This window comes from Triticum dicoccoides, chromosome 3A (assembly GCF_002162155.2).
Source record: "Triticum dicoccoides isolate Atlit2015 ecotype Zavitan chromosome 3A, WEW_v2.0, whole genome shotgun sequence".
Classification (NCBI taxonomy): domain Eukaryota; kingdom Viridiplantae; phylum Streptophyta; class Magnoliopsida; order Poales; family Poaceae; genus Triticum; species Triticum dicoccoides.
Window position 1 is genome coordinate 13,444,501 of NC_041384.1, and position 14,952 is coordinate 13,459,452.

Consider the following 14,952-nt stretch of genomic DNA (forward strand, 5'->3'; position numbering starts at 1 on the left):
AGGACGACGGTGGTGCATTTTGCCGGAGAAAAACTCAAATGTAAGGCGTGGCTAGAGGGATGGCCGGGGGCGGTAGTTAGACCGGCGGTGGGAGGCGGTTCCGAGGAGGGCGGGGTTGCGAGGCTGCGGGGGAGCGCCGCCAACCGCTGGTGGTGATCGCAGGCGATTCGGCTGGCGGTAGAGAGGGAGAAAAGCTAGAGGAAGAAGAAAGGCCAGGTGTTGTTGGATGTGTATGGCGTTCAAAAATGATCGACTGACCCAAATTCAAAAACCAGGCCATTCCCATATACAAAATCAAAAGAAGAACACCAAACGCCCGAATATCTATCTCTGAGGCCCTATTTACTGCACAGTGCGCATCCGCACTCTGCAGTCCCCAAACCCAAACCCTCCACCGTTTCGCCTGCTAGCTCCCCTGATCTGCGCGGTGGCCATGGCGGCGGCGGCGGTTCACCCTAGGGGAGCCAAGAAGACGATATCTCCCGATGTCGACCGGATCAGCCTCCTACCCGACGAGATCCTCGGCGCCGTCATCTCCTTCCTCCCCACCGATGCCGCCGCGTGCACCGGCGCCCTCTCCCGCCGCTGGCGCCACCTCTGGCGCTCCTCGCCCCTCGACCTCGACGACCGCCACATCCCCGGCCCCAGGGACTGCCCCGACCGCGCCGGGGCCGTCTCCAAGATCCTCTCCGAGCACCAGGGCCCGGTGCGCCGCCTCCGCATCGAGAGCATCGGCGACCCCGACCTCGGCGCGTGGCTGCGGTCCCCGGCCCTCGACAAGCTCCAGGAGATCGACATCGATGCGCCCAGGTACTCCGATCCGCTGCCGCTGACCACGCTCCGCTTCGCGCCGGGCCTCCGCGTGGCCAGGTTCGTCGGCTGCTCGTTGCCCGGCGCGCTGGACGTCGTGGATGCGCCGGCGTTTAGTTTCCCGCGGCTGAATCAGCTCGCCCTGGTCTCCATTTACATGCGGGAGCGCGCCCTCCATGGCCTTTCACCATGCCGTACATCACGGTAATCTCGGCACCAAAGCTGGAGATCTTGGGCTCATTGGTAGACGACTTCTCTAGATTCAGGCTACCGTCCACAGTTTCTCAGGTACTAGCACCGTAGCAGTGTCTGCCCGCCTATCTCAAAGCTGACGTTCGTCGCAGCAGCATTACACTGATCTTTTTATGTTGTTTCTCTTATCAGGAAATGGTTGCTGACAACTTGAAAATGTCGATGCTCAGTGTGAAGGCTTTACATCTCACATCTTGTGGCCCTAATCTCAATTCAGTCGTTGTCTTCCTCAAATTCTTTCCATGCTTGCAGAAGTTGTATATCACGGTGATTTTCTTCTTTGGTGCCTTTTTTAGCATTATTAATTTCTTTTCCACGTGTTCATGTAGTGCCCTGCGAATACTTGTCGCACTTTGACATGTAAAAGTTTCTTAAATTCCGGCCTACTAGGTATTAACTTTGTAAATCGTTTTATACTCTTTTCAGACATCTCCGCAGTCGGCCATGGAAAATGCGTATCAGCTTGACCCACAAGATCCTATTGAATGCCTTGACCATCTCAGAGAAATAGTGTTGCAGTGCTACGTGGGCAAAGAAACAGATGTTAACTTTGCCAAGTTCTTTGTTCTGCATGCTAAAGCACTCGAGTTGATGAAATGTGGTGTCAATGATGTATGCACAGAGGAATGGAGAGCTGATCAGTACAGGCGTCTGCAGTTTGACTGTAGGGCTTCTCAGAATGCTCAGTTTGATTTTAGATCTGATTTTAGCCGTAGAATTGCTATATGTTTCCATGATAATCAGATCCTGTCCATGGCTGATCCCTTTGAAAGCTCTTGCATGCTTTGTAGAAAAGGTTGGTCAGTTTGATGCTCCCATGGTAGATTTTCCCATCTTTTCTTTTGTGCAAACATGACAATATTTCTTTTATATATGTAACGCCTCTCAACTTCTTATTATGCACTTCTCTTATTCATCCTTGTGTTGAGTTGACAAGTTCAAACTGCAAATGTCATGAACACAAACACGTTATTGGTTTCTGCATTGTTGGAATTGCCATTATTGTCAATTATGAACGTGAACAACAATTTTTTTAAATGGTGCGCTTGTGTTATTTATCGCCTTGGAGATGCTTGGCAAATGATTTGAGACGGAGCTCAAAAGCTGCACTTTGAAAATTGCACAACAGTTATGTGCTGGAGAAAATTCCTTATTTGACACTATCTTAAAATCTGCTTCCTTATTTGACACTGGAAATTTTTTCCTTTTTTATTTGACACAAGTTCTAAATTTTATTTTTTATATGATATTTTCGTCCATTTTAAGCCTAAATGACACCTGAAAATACTCTTTTGCCCCTCATGTGGTATGTGTGTGGGGGGCAATAGCGCACACACGCAGCATCAGTGCGAAAGCAGAAGCACACATGCATCAACACATACACATGGACCAACACACATGCACGCGCGCGTGCACACACACACATGCACACACACGCACGCAGCACACACCCACATACACACACACGCAGCAGCACACACGCAGGCAACACATAGGCACGCAACAACACACACACGCACGTACACACGCAGTAGCAAACACACACGCAGCAGCACACATGCACACACACATGCAGCAACAGCACACATGTGCGCCTGCACCCACACACGCAACAGCACACGCACGCGCGCACACATACCACATGAGGGGCAAAATCGTCTTTTCAGGTGTCATTTAGACTCAAAATGAACGAAAGTGTCGTATAGGGAATAAAATTTAGGACTAGTGTCAAATAGGGAAGAAAAACTTTTTCAGTGTCAAATAAGGAACCAGATTTTAAGACAGTGTCAATAAGGAATTTTCTCTATGTGCTGGGGCCCTCTTTGGCCCCGAGTCTTGGCTATAGATTGTTCTTTAGACACTTGTTGTGGACAAGCAAGCGTTACAATATATGCCAGATCAAAATTTCAAATTAAACATGGACGCAGCAATTCGGTGCTCGGGCGCAGCTACTCCTGAAATCGTTGGCGTCGGTTCCAGCCTGGGGATTCCCATAAATCGCTCTGACTCATCTGCACAGGTGCGGCGGAAAAACAGGAAACGGCAAATATACGTAGCGAACAGTACGACATGGTGGGGCCAGAACGTATGAGTGGATGGGCGTGTGAACGCTGAATTTCTGATCCGTGGACCAGAACGTTTTCGTTTTGGGCACATTACGTTCGCGTCATTCTGAGCCGTCACGAAACCCAGCCGCCGCCACGGACGTCTATCCCCATTACCCAAGCTGCGGAAGGCTACTGTTGCTCCCGCTGGCCGGCGATGGAAGATGCCGGGTTGAGTTCTTGCTGGACGCCGTCGACCGGTGAGTGAACCATGCTCCTTGTAGATCTGCCAATTTCCGCCCCCCCTCCTCCCAGTCCTAGACAGAGCCGATGGCTGACCCTGTCTCCGCCGCCCACCATGACCTTGACTTGCAGGTTTCCCCTCCGGGAATAGTTCGCGGACAACTTGTAGCATCCAGATCAGGTTCCTTTGGTGGTACTCCCACGACGTAATCACACCAGTGCTGAGCCTGGTCACTCCAATGCTGGCTACGGATGCGGACAGCATGTTGGCGGCGCTAGCAGGGCAGGCCGCAGGGCGACGGTAGACGGCGGCGGCAGGCTTCGACGACACCCATGACAGGTAAGATCTGAGGGGGAACCGAAGGTGCTGTGGCGTGCTGCTTTGAAGTTAGCCGGGCCAGTACTTTGACTGGCTAACTGGATCGGAGACGAAGTAGCAGGCACTGCTGCTCTTCCTCATCCTCCTCCTTCCACCTGTTCGACGCATACCCTCTGTCTCGGACCCGTGTGCAAGAACAGAGCAGGAGCTGCTCCGTCCATGGAAGGCCTCGAGTTCTTCTTCGAAAAGGCTGATTCAAGGCAATAATGCTTGTACTGTCCGGTTAAATATGTGATTGGCGAGGCATTGAACACCCTCCCCGTGGAGTCATTAGGTTTTTATTTACCTTTTTGCTAGATCCAGGGTAGCTGATGGTTTGAATCCTGCGTTTGTAGGTTGCTGAGGAGGGATGATGTTGGTACCAATATTCTTATACTTATTTACTATCCCTAAATTAACTGACTAATACAACATCGGACTAAAATTTTGATTGATACACTAACACTGCATATCCGGATCAGGCCCGACAAAAAGCATAGTAAGAACAATTAAAGCCAATTAAAATCAAATTCTTCATCAGAAAAACAACTAAAATTTAAACTGTCACAACAAAACATTTTTCCTGGGCACTTGATTTATAGTCTTTCATTATGCAGGTTAGGGGTTGCGAAAAATCATGATGAAAGAGACAGGGGCCCAAACAGAGTTTCACCACTAGAGTCCTCTCTGCGGGCGTATGCTGGCATCGGGGGCTGTCGTTAGTCCAATCCTGCCATTGGAACAAGTTCTGTTTCCCTAGAGGAGGCTTATGATTTCTACAAACCTTACTCATGGGAAAGTGGATTTGGTGTTCTATACGCCAAGAGCAGACTTAATGTTCATAGGGAGGAGTGCATGCAGGAAATCATAAATAATTCAGAATTCAGAATGCTGACGCTCATGCAGGTGCTTGTATGATGTTCAGGGCAATCCGTTAAAAGATAACAGTCGATCATCATGTTGTGGCTGCACGGCGATGATAAGGCTCCTCCAGTCAGATGACAATGGGTGTTATATGGCCGAGCACACAACAGATCACAATCACTGACTGACAATTATTTGAATGGGCTTGGAAGCAAACTTGCGTGGAGCCTGGCTCTACTTAACTTGTTGTACACGAGACGGCATAGGTGGTCGACCATAAAATTGCTCCCGGTGTACCTTGGGCTCCTAGTTTTTGTGTGCCAAAAAAAGTAAGCAAGCAAGTGACTCCTTAGGGTGATGCGCGGTCACGGATAAGTCACCATGCAATGGCTGGTGCGCTGGTGGAGATAGATGATGATGAAGTTAGCAGCAACCCGTGTAAGAAGCCAAGGATCCGCTAAATGATGCCTCCGATGGCTGTTTTGTACTGTGCTTAGCTGAAAATACCATTTGTACGAGTCTGCTGTTCCTTAGTGAGGTAGTTTGTGTTTCGTGGGTCTCCTTTAAATGTTGGAAAAAAGTTGTAACCGAGAGTGAGTTAATTATGCTAACTCCCTTGATTTGATCGTATGATCGTATGTTAACTCTCTTGATTTGATAGCATGTCGCACAGGAATGGGAACAACAATCATCGGTGCCATTCGTGTGATCGTGGAAATATCTATGCGCACACCCAGGCTCCCATGATGAGCATGGCGTGCCAGCAAAAAATGATACTACGCTCAATCAAACGCTGTGTAAATGACACGCCTGATGTTAACACGGGCTTTGAATGCGAGTGATGGCCCACAGCAGAATAATGACTGAGCCGTGGGCGTAGTTGTTAACGCGGCCGTGCGACCGAGCCGGATCAGGTTCGCCCAGGATAATGACTGAGCCGTGGCAACATCAGCTGTTCCGCTTGCTGTGGCCGCAGTTAATGCGCCCAGGCGCTAGTTTTATTTCTGGTCGATACACCAGCTATACGGCGAGATATACAACAACCAGCGTGAATCCACATGCCAGCGGATGGATATGATTTCGAGATCAGCTGAGCCTGGGCTCAGAAATGAATATCCCACTAAACATCTCATACTTTCCTTTTATTTATTTGGGAACACTATTTTAATCATAATAATCAAATATGTCTTACACAGTACTCCCTCTGTTCCATTACATCCTACATTACTTTACAGAGGGGGTATATTATAACAAGACATCACATACAACTAGATAATGGTAAAGGACGGGCATATACAGTGGCACTAAGAGGAAATATCAGATGTAATTAGAGTCGGGGCATATAACTCAACGAATAAGCAGGGGGCATGATACCCTGATCATCTGATCTGCACATGGGCATATACAGTGGCACTAAGAGGAAATATCAGATGTAATTATCTATTTTGCCCTCCATATATTTAGTGTCGTCACACAAAATAGAATTTATGAGGAGACCAATGCAGCCGGCCTTCTGATTCTCTGGATAATTATCCTTTGACCTCTGCTAAATTGTAGGTGTGAGAGTTGCCCAGAAAAACTATGGGCTGATGCTGTAGGAAACTTTAGTCACACCTTTCTTGACTCGTATATTTGTGACCTGAAGTATAGCAGATAATAAGATCAACTTCCAAATTGTCATAAGGGCGGGAAAAATGAAACGATCAGCCAAAAAGTATCATAACTGAATGCATTTCTTGTTTATCTTCCTCTTATATCTTGGTGCAACTGTTGCTTTAGTTCAATATATCTGTTGTAAAGCCCCCCCAGCGCCGTCCTCCACAGGGCGGCTCGGGCGGCGACCCCTCCCCCCGGCCGAACCCCCCCTCCCGCTACTCCCTCTCCCTCCCGCCGCCGCCAAAAGCTCCTGCCGGGCAAAGCCCGCTCAGATCTGGCGGCGGCGGGGCGTCGTTCTTCGCGCAGAGCGCCCACGAGCCGGGGGAGCTCTGGGTGGCGCGGGCGGCGCGGCGTGACTCCGGCGCGCGTCACTTCTTCGAGCGCGGTGGCGGGGACGGTGGGGGTGGGTGCGCTTGCGGCTCCCTCCCGCTGGCCTCCCTCGTACCGGCGACTCCCCGCTGCGTTGGCGCCCGGTGCTTCGGGGGCATCGGGGATCTGCTGGTTTCGGTTGGGGGTCCGGCGGAGGTGCTCTGTGAGGCGCGGGGTGGTGGTGCTCGCCCCTTGCCTGGGCGACATGCCTGCCGACCGCGGATTTGGCTTCGATCTGATGGGGGGCGGGCGGGGCATGTCGGATCCTACCGGATCTGGCCTGCAGTGGACCGGATCCGGTCATGTGTGGCGGCGGGGCTGCATTGGCCCTTCTCTGTGGCAATGTGCAGGGGGCAGTGCTCCACGACCTGTCGGTGCTTCTAGGAGGTGGTATTCTCACTTGGGCAAAAGCTCTGCTCCTGCCGGAGCCGGCGACGGCGACGCTTGCGGGCGCCGTGTATCTCCGTGGAGGCGGCGCTGTCATGGTGAGTGCTCCTCCGAAAACCTGGGGAAACCCATGTTCTAGGTTCTCCTGGAACGGGTGATGGCGGCGCATTTTGTGTCGCGTCCCTTCTTGAAGGCATCATCTAGGTTCGGCTCGGTTCGTCTATGTGGGGGCTGCTCGCTGTGGGTTCGATGGTGGGGGTGGTGCGGCTAATTTGGGGTCGACGGTGGTGTGTGCCTTGTTGGTGAGGAGGTGGTGCTCTGTCTGCGAGATCGTGGCTCAGCCATGCGCCGGAATGGGTCTGATTTTCATCCGAAGCCGGGTTAGCGGGGTCGTTATCCTACTCAATGGATCACCTCGTTCCCATATGGCACCTCTACCTCTGCGGGGTGCTGTTGGGTGGCAACCAGCCGGCCAACGTTCAAGGCTCTTCTCCTTGCTTGGTCAGATGAAGGTGTAAGTTGAGGTCCTCCTCCTTGCTGGTTGTGCTGATGATATTTAGAATGGAGGTCGGTGGTGTTGGTGCGCCTGGCTTCGGATCTTCGAAAGGCCTTCTTCTGTGCCCTTTCCTCGGCGGGTCTTTTGGAAGTTCGGCTGGATGTGTGCGTGCGTGTGTGGGTGTGTTTTTTGGTTGTGTCTCCTCTTGTTTCCCCCGTGTATTCTGGTTCACTTGAACCTATCCTGTATGGAGCTGCGAGGCTTCTAGGCAAATTTGATGGAATATATTCAGGTGGTTGAGGGCCCCCCCCTCCTCCCCCGGTGAAAATTTCAAAAAAAAAAACTATTGCTTCCTCTAACCAAACACTTGTGGTATACAAGCTGATGTAGCATATTATTTTAGTATTTTACTACTCATTTCGGCCAATGCCACCTGTATGTGTGCATGGCCCGGATTTTATCAAAAAGTACCAGAGTTGGACTTCGTAGTTTGCTAACATGGTGCACACTATCATTGACAGTCATTCTGGCCTTGAGATCTCCCAAGAAAACCAACCCAACCTATTGACATGTTGCAGACGAGTTTTTGGGAACACAAGTAGAAGCATGTTGCTTTTACTCTCTACAATCACTAAACTTGCACGAAACAATGTAGACCACAGCTAAACAAAGTAATAGTCGATAGTACATGGACTAGCAACATCAGTGCGCCGACTAAACTTTTCCAGACGTCCAGTTTTCATGAATATTGCCCAAAACTATCATCTTTGTGATCCTAATGATCAGCAGCAGGACTACATGTTCGAGTTTTGTTATAAAATCATTTCAACTTCGCAGATGTCACTCAACTCATCTAGTCTCTCTGCTGGGTAGATTTCATGAGTTGTGGTTAAGTTTCTGGAAATTTGCACAGGCCTCAGAATCTACCTTTAGGTTACCGATGTCTGCGATATCGGCTACATGAGTGCCTCCACAAGGACAGCCAGGATAGTCACCAAATTTCACAATGCGGGGAGTGCTACCCTGTAATAAAAACATTAGGCGGTCATGGAAGGGTTCGAGTTAGAGAAACACAAAAACTGCAAGGTGGCATTTTCTAATCAACTCTATCAATAAAGCAGGATTGATGTTTTTTAAACGGCATAGAAATTGGGACAAATATTGCACATTTTAGCTACTCCCGAAAATGGTTGTTTTCTTGATTTGTTTCATAATCAGTAGAATTATAACACTCTGCATATGTAATATGAAAAATTCACATTGAATTTTTTTCCTAGTATCAAACAGATGCATCTTAATAAACAGCTCCCTCTGCTCCCCTAATAATTACCGGTTTGCACCTAAGGAAAGTCAAACATTCGGAACTTCCACAACCAGTATCTTTCTAACTATTTGAACTGGATATGAAAATCACGTGCACAAATCTGTTAAAGAGTACTTTCACAACATAGAGTTTTTGTGAGATTTCATAAATGGATTCCAATAGAAATCAGATGTCAAAGTTACATTTTAGATGTCACGTCGATGTCCAAAACAACTACTATGGAACTGAGGGAGTATTTCTGTAATTTTTGAAAGGGAATTACAATGGGATATTATACATGAGAAGTTATCAAAATATACATGGCGTTGGGTGAGTGTGCATTTCATACAAGACAAATCCGTCTAAAAGGGCACCTCCATGGAAGTAACATAACTAACCTCTGAAATGTAGCTAGGCAGAGCACCTCCACATAATTTAGCGGCCTCATCATAAGAGAAAACAGAGACTAAGACCTGCACCAATGGTAAATAATTAAGCACAGCAAATTATGAAACCCTATCGCTAAGGTTTCTTGGGTTATTTATACCTTGGCTCCTTTAGAAATCAGTTCATTTGCCTCCTTTTCTAACTCAAGTTTCTTATCCTGCAATTTATCCGCTGGAACAACTCCTTTATACTCAACAAAAGGCCTGCAACGAACAAAAGCCACAATGTACTAAATAATCCAAGTGGAACCAAAATAAACAGTAGTGAAAACTAGCATGAGCTGTAGTGCTTATACCAAGTAAAGAAAACCTACATGAAAACTAGACACAGAGTCAATCGATCAGCGTTACGGATAACAAGAGAATGAAGAATCGGAAAATAGGTAGTCCTGTATATGGTCATACCCATCAGCAAAATGATATCCTTTCCCAGGTTCCAGCTTAAGGCCAAGGTTGGTCATGCAATTGTCCAGCAAATGTCCTGCAGAGTGAAGCCTGAAGCATCGCAGGTTCAGCAAAACTGACAGTCACAAAATATGCAGAGAAAGACAAGCACATAACGAAAAATGGTGCTGAATTCGATTCGTGGCTGCCGCAACGTTCCTCCATGTCGGATTTGCTAGCACTGAACATCTCCATACCTGGAGTTGAGTTTGCGCCGTTCCGCGTCTATTTCCAAGCTGACGCTCTGCCCTTGGCTGAGCTCCTCTCCAGCAGCATCCTCGAATCTGCCATAGTGGAAGACCTGCACGACAGCAGCAGAGCACAGCTGAGCCTCAAATCAAATGACAAGCACTCTTATAAATCTTTATCAGAAGCTCGTGGAGATCTGGGCGCTCACCACCCCATCCTTGACGCGCACGTCCTCGACGAGGAACCTGGCGCCGGCGCCGGCGGCGGAGACGATGGCCCCGGTGTCGGCCGGCTGGCCGCCGCCCTGCGGGTGGAAGACGGTGGCGTCCAGCACCACGGCTCGCCGGCCGCCCTCCTCCTGCGGGCACCCGGAGCCTAGCCTAGTCAGGGTCCAGGGTTCTGAAACTCTGTAGAGGGGAGGGGGGAGAACCTGATGGAGGGAGAGGATGGTGGCGGGGGCGCGGAGGGCCCACATGTCATCAAAGTAGGCCAACCTCGTGGGCCCTGCAGGAGCCGCCATCCCCGCGGAGAAGCTGGTCGTCGCCGGCGGCGCGCGTGGTACTGACTGATCTACGGTGGCGCTGTTGCGCTGCCTCTGCCTGCACTGTAAAAAAAAAAAAAACTCGCCAGGTCAATCCGATTGCAGGGTCCAAGTAAAAAAGGTGTGTGCGTCTGATCTTCCAATCTCCAGCAGAGAATTTGGAATAAACCACCACCGACTGATGGTGAAGAACATCGAAACATTTTAGGCTGCGTTTGGCAGCAAAGTTTTTTTTTTAGTTTTCTGAGAATACTACGGTTTCTGAAAAAAAAAACATGGTTTTGAATACTTTGCTGCGTTTGGCATCAGAAAAAGCCAAAATTTTGTAAACCACATTATGCCAGAAACCATGGTATTTTTGCGGTTTTTGAAAAAAGAGGCCCCGACCTCTTTTTTTAAAACAGAACGGAGAGAAATCGTCGGGAGATCGCAGTTGACGTTGCCGTCTACGTCGAGATAAGAATACCAGCTACGATCCGGTCCTATTTTCCCTCTTTCCGTTATATGGTAAACTCCTGGTTCTAGCCAATCTCATCCTATTTATGAGTAGTAGGTTTCTCAGGTTCTTCTTCCAGCCGGCGTCCCGTGCAAGTCCCATCTCTTCTCTGCAGCGCCATGAGCGAATCAAGCGGGATATATATAGGTGGATTATTTGAAACCTTCAATGCCAGTAGCCCATGCATGTAGGTGCATCATGGGTAGTCTACAGATCCTAGCATCTAGGTCCGGCGGATGTGTGCATGGCAGCTGCATGCAGCCGGCCGCTGTTTGCAGCCGCTCTCTCAGTCAATCAATCATCCATGCTAAAATATTTGGTCAAAACTTTGGTAAAACAACACCTACCAAACACATGTAAAACTGAAAAAAAACATTGTTTTTAAAAAACTGTAGTATTTAATGCCCACCCAGGAGAATACTCTGGTTTTCAATTACCACAGTTTTAAAAATACTTTGCTGCCAAACTAAGCCTTAGCTGTTCAACCGCTAAACCGAACCCCTCATCATGAACCTCGCCAAAAAAAAAAGAACCCCTCATCATGAGCCTCACAAAGAAAGAAAAAGAAAAAGAAAAAGAACCCCTCATCATTTTTTTTCCCACGGGCCTTAGCAGGGACAACGAGATTGGCTCGCGAAATATTGTGCAAGTCCATGGGCCAAAGCTGATGCATAGACTGTTTTTGCTTCTTCTTTTCGTAAGATTTGTTTTTATCAAAATGATTCTGAACTGTTTGCTTAAATCACAAATCGTTTTCACCATTTTGTCTTCCGCGTCGAGATCTCCAAGACTAAATTCCATGTTGATTGGTTTTTTCAAACTTTTTCTTGGCCAAATCTTTGCTTCCAGCTGTAGTAGCTTGTGCTTCCAACGTGAACTAAATTGTGCCCCCAGTGCAAATAGGATTGTGCTTCCCATGGGGGTGAAGCACATGCTTCTGTCAGACGTAAACCAAAAAAACCAATGAAATAGAAAAAGAACAGAGAAAACAAAAAAAACAATACCCCGAAGAAAAATCCAGGATGAAATTGAAAAAAAAAATGTGTTACACGTGGCACCCTCCAACTAGTCCCTCCCAAAAGTGCTCCTAAACTTCTATATTGACTTAATAAACTTAGAACTTCAAATATTTTGGAACAATGAAATGAGTATAATTGTGAAGGATGTCTTCAACATTTATGCAGAGCCGTGGCCTGAATGATCTTAACCTCTTAACTTACTAAGCTCCTTAGGAATGGAGCATCCTCGTGCATCCAGGTATATTTTACATTTGTGGCCCCACGTGTCAGAGAGTGAACTGATGGTGCGCGGTGATTGGGGCTCCTGTGCTGATCGATAAGCAAAATTTTAAATCCATAAACAAAATTTTAATTGGTGAACATTAAATCCATTCACATTTTTGAAATTCAGGAAACTTCTTTTGAAATCCGGGAATATTTTCTAAATTCTTGAATAATTCTAATTTTGCAAGCACGTTTTGAATTTTGGGCAACATTTGTTGAAATTCAGGAACATTTTAAAATCCGTGTGCCTTTTTTCAAATACATAAACATTTTTATTTTTATAATGTTTTAAAAAAATTGCGAACATTTATTTTTTGAAATATTTTAAATATTCTCTATATTCTTTTTGGGTTTTCTTTCCCCTTTGTTTTTCCTTCCTCACTTCCTCGGATGGGTTTGGTCATCCGTTGACGGTTTCATGCTGAGTAGAATCTCTCGGGCATGTGGGTTTATTTGGATAGCGCGGGCGTGCACAAACTGATTTTCTGCATTGTGCGTTCGTAAAGGGGCGGCGCCGAGCGGTCGGTTCACCGTTTTCTCCTTGCTCCCCGTCCGTCTCTTCGGGCAGCGGGTTCGCGGTGGAAGACCGACGTCGTGCTAGCGTTGAGGGAGAGCTAGAACACCAGGTGTTAGAGATCCAAAACGAGATGAGCCCCCGTTGTAGCTGCCTCTCTAGAAGTAGAGCTAACCTCAAGGTTGGGAGACGATTAGGTTGAGAGATTGGAGTCATTTTGGGGACAAACGCTAGCGCAACCAGAATGATCTTGAGAGGCAGAGTCATGAGTAAATTACTTGTCTTAGATTTGTCTAGATACGTATATATCCGTATCTAGACAAACGGAGGGAGTATACAGTAAGCCGATGAACACCAAAACATTTACAGTAGCTACTGACAGACTAGACGGAGACATGGACGCTGTCTGATCTAAATTATGTTGAAACCGAAGTACCAGAAGGCGGGGCGCCGCCCTTGCCCGTCGACGCGCTTGCAGCGGCACCAGAAGGCGGTGCCGCCGCCCTTGCCCTGCGCCACGGCGATCTCCTCGTCCACGTAGAACCACAGGAAGAAGGGGTCCTTGGTGCTCGGCTCCCTGCCCACGTCGCCGCCGCCGAGTGGGATCTCCAGGGAGGGCAGAGGCCCGAGCTTGAGGCGCACACGTTCGAAGACGAAGGCCAGGATCTTCTTCTTCCACGACAGCCGCCCCTCGAAGCTCAGGCTCCCCGCCCGCCCCAGGTACACCCCGTTCTCGATCCTCTGCCCCTGCTCACAACCAAAAATGGTTTTCTTCAAAGTTTCAGTTGCAGAGATAAACTGGCTGTTGTCATCGTTGCTCCATCTATTGCCATGGCTGAAATGCGATAGAGAAGCTCACCGCGGCGTCGAAGCGCTGGACGGCGGTCACCGGGAAGTAGCTGCCTTTCTCGAGCTTACTACCCTGCGAGACATTCAGTTCAGACGAACCGATTGATTAGTTAACCTGACCACCAGATGCAAACCCCTAATAAGTCTGACCAAATTGCGGTATTTTGGTTGAAATTCAGGTGTTTGCTCACCTGGGCGGTGAAGATGAGCTTCCATGTCCTGCCGGGGGACTCGGTCCCGCCGAGCGTCTCGAAGAAGGCGGAGGTGTCGAGCTTGGCCTTCTTGATCTTGGCCAGCGCCGCCAGCACCTCGTCGGCCGGCACCTTCCTCGTCTTGGCCGCCTCCTTGAGCACCTTCACGCTCTCCGCCACGGCCTACGCTAAACCAGAGCCAAGAAACAATCTTATTCTTGTCAGAGCATGGGTAAAATCTAAAATGTCAGCGAAATTGGGGGCGTGCCGATGCTCGCTGCTCACCGATAGGGCCGAGGAGTCGTCCAACGGCGGGGTGGACGGCGAGGAGGGCTCCTTCTCCACCTCCGGCGACGCGGCGGATGACGAGGCGGCGAGGGAGACCGAGACGCCGTGGTGACGGCGGCTGGAGCGGAGGTCGAGCTGTGACGGGCGCCGGGGTGCAGGCGGCGAGAAGGCTGGGGCGAGCGTGGAAGGGTGCAGCAAGGAGGCGGACGAGGCCATCTTCTTCCTCTCGCTCGGGCGGTCGGGTTGCTCTGTTCTCCGACGAGGTGCCGAGATGGTAACCACGAGTTCGGAGTCTCTGGCTCTGTGGCTGTGAAGGAACGAGACGAGGGCTCTGCCTGTGAGTGTGACCGTGTGAGTGAGGAGTGGACACTTGTGGCGCACACGTCGACGGTAGACAAGCACGAGCTTAAGGCCACCGTAATTCCTCGACTTTAACTCTCTCTCTTTTTTCCCAAAGAAGCCTAACTGGCATATAAAAATCATGACATATACACAAGGGTAAAATTATAATCTAAGCCTTGAGGTTGTTCAAGTCTTCTTCCTCGTACATCTGTCGACGACGTGTCACCAGCAAAGCTTGGTGCCGCCTCCTAAGCCTTCTTTTTGGCAGAGCAAACTTTTATACACATGGGAGCTTGTAGAAGCAGCATCCAGAAAGTCGCCGATTCAGACCATGAGACACCGGCAGCCGTGATTGAGATAATTCTATCGTATTCATCGCAATGTGGGACCAACTTGTACTAGCTAAGTGCCCGTGATGTAATCATGATTTTTTTATGAAACAATTGTTTTGAGTAGTTGTTGTTGTGTCTCCTTAACAACCATCTCCTTGCAAGAATGCAAAAGACCACATCTTTTCTCCTCCATTATCTTCATTCATCCTTGCTCTGGCATTGTTGTCGCCTCAAAACTTTTTCATCTCGCCTTA

General features: G+C 48.8%; 3 protein-coding genes and 1 long non-coding RNA gene across 6 annotated transcripts; 2 read left to right on the top strand and 2 right to left on the bottom strand.

Moving 5' to 3' along the window:
* The first annotated feature begins 404 nt into the window (after window positions 1-404).
* LOC119270959 (FBD-associated F-box protein At5g38590-like) lies at window positions 405-1,908 on the top strand. Its single transcript, XM_037552950.1, has 3 exons — window positions 405-1,098; window positions 1,195-1,329; window positions 1,489-1,908. Exon 1 carries the CDS (start codon window positions 434-436, stop codon window positions 1,016-1,018), a length of 585 nt encoding a protein of 194 aa, XP_037408847.1. The 5' UTR covers window positions 405-433; the 3' UTR covers window positions 1,019-1,098; window positions 1,195-1,329; window positions 1,489-1,908.
* A 1,323-nt stretch (window positions 1,909-3,231) lies between these two features.
* On the top strand, window positions 3,232-5,088 carry LOC119266687. 3 transcript variants are annotated; one of them, XR_005132092.1, is made up of 3 exons: window positions 3,232-3,367; window positions 3,483-3,690; window positions 4,065-5,088. It is a non-coding gene; the product is annotated as an uncharacterized LOC119266687 (long non-coding RNA). The 3 variants fall into 3 exon arrangements; XR_005132093.1 differs by having other exon boundaries at window positions 4,326-5,088; XR_005132091.1 differs by having other exon boundaries at window positions 3,483-5,088.
* A 611-nt stretch (window positions 5,089-5,699) lies between these two features.
* Window positions 5,700-10,545, bottom strand: LOC119266688 (alanine--tRNA ligase-like). The gene is made up of 8 exons (XM_037547940.1): window positions 10,293-10,545; window positions 10,071-10,220; window positions 9,871-9,974; window positions 9,635-9,724; window positions 9,331-9,433; window positions 9,182-9,256; window positions 8,408-8,503; window positions 5,700-6,211 (listed from the first exon to the last, which is right to left on the bottom strand). Exons 1-8 carry the CDS (start codon window positions 10,380-10,382, stop codon window positions 6,152-6,154), a joined length of 768 nt encoding a protein of 255 aa, XP_037403837.1. The 5' UTR covers window positions 10,383-10,545; the 3' UTR covers window positions 5,700-6,151.
* Window positions 10,546-12,927: 2,382 nt separating this feature from the next.
* Window positions 12,928-14,385, bottom strand: LOC119266689. Its single transcript, XM_037547941.1, has 4 exons — window positions 14,022-14,385; window positions 13,737-13,919; window positions 13,556-13,618; window positions 12,928-13,443 (listed from the first exon to the last, which is right to left on the bottom strand). The coding sequence occupies exons 1-4, from the start codon at window positions 14,238-14,240 to the stop codon at window positions 13,108-13,110; spliced, it is 801 nt and encodes a 266-aa protein (XP_037403838.1). The 5' UTR covers window positions 14,241-14,385; the 3' UTR covers window positions 12,928-13,107.
* Between the last annotated feature and the right edge of the window lie 567 nt (window positions 14,386-14,952).

Coding starts and splice junctions, on each gene's coding strand:
- LOC119270959 (XM_037552950.1), top strand. CDS start 434: ATGGCGGCGGCGGCGGTTCACCCTAGGGGAGCCAAGAAGACGATATCT.
- LOC119266688 (XM_037547940.1), bottom strand. CDS start 10,382: ATGGCGGCTCCTGCAGGGCCCACGAGGTTGGCCTACTTTGATGACATG. Junction 9,975..10,070: donor TGCGCGTCAAGGATGGGGTG/GTGAGCGCCCAG, acceptor GCTGTCGTGCAG/GTCTTCCACTATGGCAGATT. Junction 6,212..8,407: donor CAGACATCGGTAACCTAAAG/GTAGATTCTGAG, acceptor GCTATACTTCAG/GTCACAAATATACGAGTCAA.
- LOC119266689 (XM_037547941.1), bottom strand. CDS start 14,240: ATGGCCTCGTCCGCCTCCTTGCTGCACCCTTCCACGCTCGCCCCAGCC. Junction 13,920..14,021: donor ACGACTCCTCGGCCCTATCG/GTGAGCAGCGAG, acceptor GGTTTAGCGTAG/GCCGTGGCGGAGAGCGTGAA. Junction 13,444..13,555: donor TCCAGCGCTTCGACGCCGCG/GTGAGCTTCTCT, acceptor GGTTGTGAGCAG/GGGCAGAGGATCGAGAACGG.